At 32.6% G+C, this 3,355-nt stretch overlaps 1 protein-coding gene across 2 annotated transcripts in view; it reads left to right on the top strand.

Moving 5' to 3' along the window:
• The window catches only part of GRIA2 (glutamate ionotropic receptor AMPA type subunit 2), a 97,160-nt gene extending 94,017 nt beyond the window's left edge, over positions 1-3,143 (top strand). For both annotated transcript variants that reach the window (XM_040971321.1, XM_040971322.1), the window contains one exon: positions 75-3,143. In XM_040971321.1, the coding sequence (XP_040827255.1) occupies positions 75-236 (162 nt within the window). In that variant the 3' untranslated portion in view covers positions 237-3,143. The remainder of the gene's footprint in view (positions 1-74) is intronic.
• The last annotated feature ends 212 nt before the right edge of the window (positions 3,144-3,355 follow it).

Here is a 3,355-nt window from a genome sequence, read left to right on the forward strand (position 1 = left end):
CAAAAAAAAAATTCACAACAAACAAAAAACATAACGTGATTTTCTTTCTATCTTTCCCTCCTCTCTCCTTTAAGATGACCTTGAGTGACGCCCTGAGGAGCAAGGCAAGGCTGTCAAAGACAGGGAGTACTGGAGAAAATGGACGTGTTGTGACTCCAGAATTTGCAAAAGCAGTGCATGCTGCCCCTTACGTGAGTCCTGGCATGGGAATGAGTGTCAGTGTGACTGGTCTCTAGCGATCAATGGGAACCTTTTGAGTGCCTTACACAATGGTTTTCTCGTGTGTTTATTGTCAAAGTGGTGAGAGGCATCCGGTATATTGAGAAGACTTTTCTTTCAGCCAAGAATTCTCAACTATGTGGAGTTTATCCTGGGTTGTAAGGAATGATGAATTAAAACCACAGCATCATTCTCTATTCGAGTTACAGACAGCGTGTGGTGGACATGCACAGCCATCCTGGAAGTCCTCCTCCGATCTAACTGAAGTCTTTGTACAGAACACAAACCAGTTTCTGCAGCCACTGTTGTTAGTCTCTTGATTCATGATGACTTAAGCACACTTGACATCAACTGCATCAAGATGTGACATGTTTTATAAGAAAAATTGAAAAAAGTTTAAAATTAAAAAATATTTTTAGGTATTTTCACACACACACACACACACACACACACACACACACTGGCTTTTAAATAAATTTGCTTCCACACTGATCAAAAATGACAAAACAAAAACAAAAGGAAACAAAATGGGAAGTAATTGAAAAGGCTTTAGGTATCAGCTCCATATTTTTCAAAGCCAAAAATGTAAAAGCTAAGGAAAAAAAAAAAGAGAAAGATTCCAATCTTGTAATTTAATATTGTTATTAAAACTTTAATGTATCCTATTCTTTAACATTTGGTGTTAATATATAATTACTTGCCAATGCTTGACATTTGAAATAAACATTTTTTCTATTGTTTTATTTGCAAGTGGTCCAATTGATTTTGCTTAGCTGCAGTTTGGACATAAACCCAGTGAGTTTCAATACATGGCTAAGTTGCTAGCTTCCCGCAGAAAATTTCCCCTCTGAAAAGGCCAGGTGATGTTCTCAGTATAAACTTACCCCCAGACAATACCCGAAATCATTTTTAATATGTCTTACTACATGCAAAGATATTTGTTAATACAAAGGCATTTAATCTATGTAGGAAAATGCTAATAGAGTTAAAGAGCTAATGTTAAACAATAAATGTTAGAGTATGTGAGATTTCATTTTAAAATGTTTGAGCTTGCAGAAAAGTCTTAGTTAGAAATGAAATCAGAAATGCATTGAAAGTAGCCGTTTGGATAATTGATCAAACTCCCCCAAGTAAATGAAAGATTTTTTTTTTCATTTAAAAAGATAAGAATTGTCAAACACCCTAAATATTCCAAGTAATTTAAGCACTTTGCATCTTCTACAACATGGTTTTTTTGCTGTCCCCTTCAATAAAAACAATCCTCATATTTATTTTTATATGTAGTCCTTATTAGGAATGGCTATTTTAGGAGCCACTTGTGGACGAAATTGTCAGTTCTCTGAGGACCTTTGACTAAACTGCTTTTAGGTTCCTTCTAAACAAATGTAAAAGATTTATCTTTCCTATCATAAAATAGTTTTTCATTTCCATTAAAGCCCCTCACAGGAAATTAATTTAGGTCTCAAAGCAATTATGAACACATAGGCATTATGTATAATATGTTATCAGTTCTGCAATGAAACTTTTCAAATTGCTTTTCAAATGTTTTATTTATTATATTCCACAGAAGAGAAGGAAAAGGTAAAGCTGAACAACAGCCATTTGCACGGACATGATGGCCTGTGGCATCATGACACTCCTCATCGAATTTAGTTGTCCTAACGTCATAAATCCCAAGACACACAGCATAGGTTTGGTGCATTTCTCCTCATCAGGAATGTTGGAGATGCATTTTAAGTTTTGATAATAAACGCTAGAATGACCAAATTGCAGACTAAATGTTTCCATATTGTACTTAAAATGAGTTTTTAGAAATGAAAATAAATGATGAATATATACAGTCAATGCTATTTATTGTACCTCTGGGCCAATTCTTCTAAAAATTGAGCTAATCATTTTTTTTTCTTTGTCAAGCTTGAACTTATGTAAATAATTGAAATAATGTAAAGTTATATTTTCATGTTTTTATAGATATGACATGACAAGAATACATCATGTAACAGAATTCAGCTATGGATAATGTTGATTGGATAATGCCCATCTCAGTTACAAGTAGCAATCATAGTTTAATATTCATGTAGCGGTGCATCACTATATTGCTATATTAATGTCTGTGTGCGTATAAGTGAGAAGTGGCCAAACAAGAGTATTGACAGCTGCCTAAAGGTTTTTTTAATTCATTTTATATAAAAACTGTATGGAAAGACCAAAATGTTTATGAACTCTTCTTATGTAATTTACAACTGTCCTTTATTGCATTTTTTTTTGTTTACAGTGAAGTACCTTATTTTCTGCTGTGTTAAGTGGGTGTCAGACTCCAAGGAGACAGACACTTTCTACAACTTCTATTGAAGATATTGGAATTTCCAATTTTTCATGTGTACTATGTCAGAAAATGCGTTTGATTTTATTTTTAAATCTAACATCGGATGGCTTTTCCAGAATGTTGTAAAAACTTCGGTCCTACATAAAACATGTTCTTACAAAAAGCAAAGATCTTTATTTCTTTGTTCGTTTTTCTTTAATGATACTCCAAACTAATTTGTAAGAAATATAAATCTGTGTTTAATCTTATTCCCAAAGAAGCCCAACTATTTCAGGTAGAGAAAGATACTGTTGCATAGCTTATGTTTCAACTAGGTACAAATGTAATAGGAGAGTGGGAATTTTTTGTAAACTTAAGGAATTCACAATTCTGACATTTCGGAATCTGTCATAATTAAAAGGGTTGTCATAAGTAAAAACAAGACCACTAGTTACAGCACTCATTTTATGATATATTTTGATGATAAAATGTCATGCATCACACATTAGCTATCACCCTGGGTTGTAATATTCATCTTAAAGAATGGTAAGATGACATGTTTTAAAAATGTCCTGATTTGTGTATTTATTGTTTTCCTGAAGGAGAGTACTAATTAGAAGCTAAAGTTTTTGCCATGTGATTGTTTTCTTTTTAACAAAGGTCATCATTTTAGTGCTGAAGTAATTACCTTCATGTATTTCCTAACATTCTTAGGAAATTTTGATTTCCATAATTGCAGTTTTAAATTTTGTGGATTTTAATTTGCTTACTGTTTAATTCATGAATATAAAAAGGTACATAAAACACAGTAATATAAATCTGAAAATATGA

The sequence above is a fragment of the Ochotona curzoniae genome, unplaced genomic scaffold, assembly GCF_017591425.1.
Source record: "Ochotona curzoniae isolate NIBS_2020 unplaced genomic scaffold, NIBS_Ocur_1.0 contig_21, whole genome shotgun sequence".
In the NCBI taxonomy this organism is placed as follows: domain Eukaryota; kingdom Metazoa; phylum Chordata; class Mammalia; order Lagomorpha; family Ochotonidae; genus Ochotona; species Ochotona curzoniae.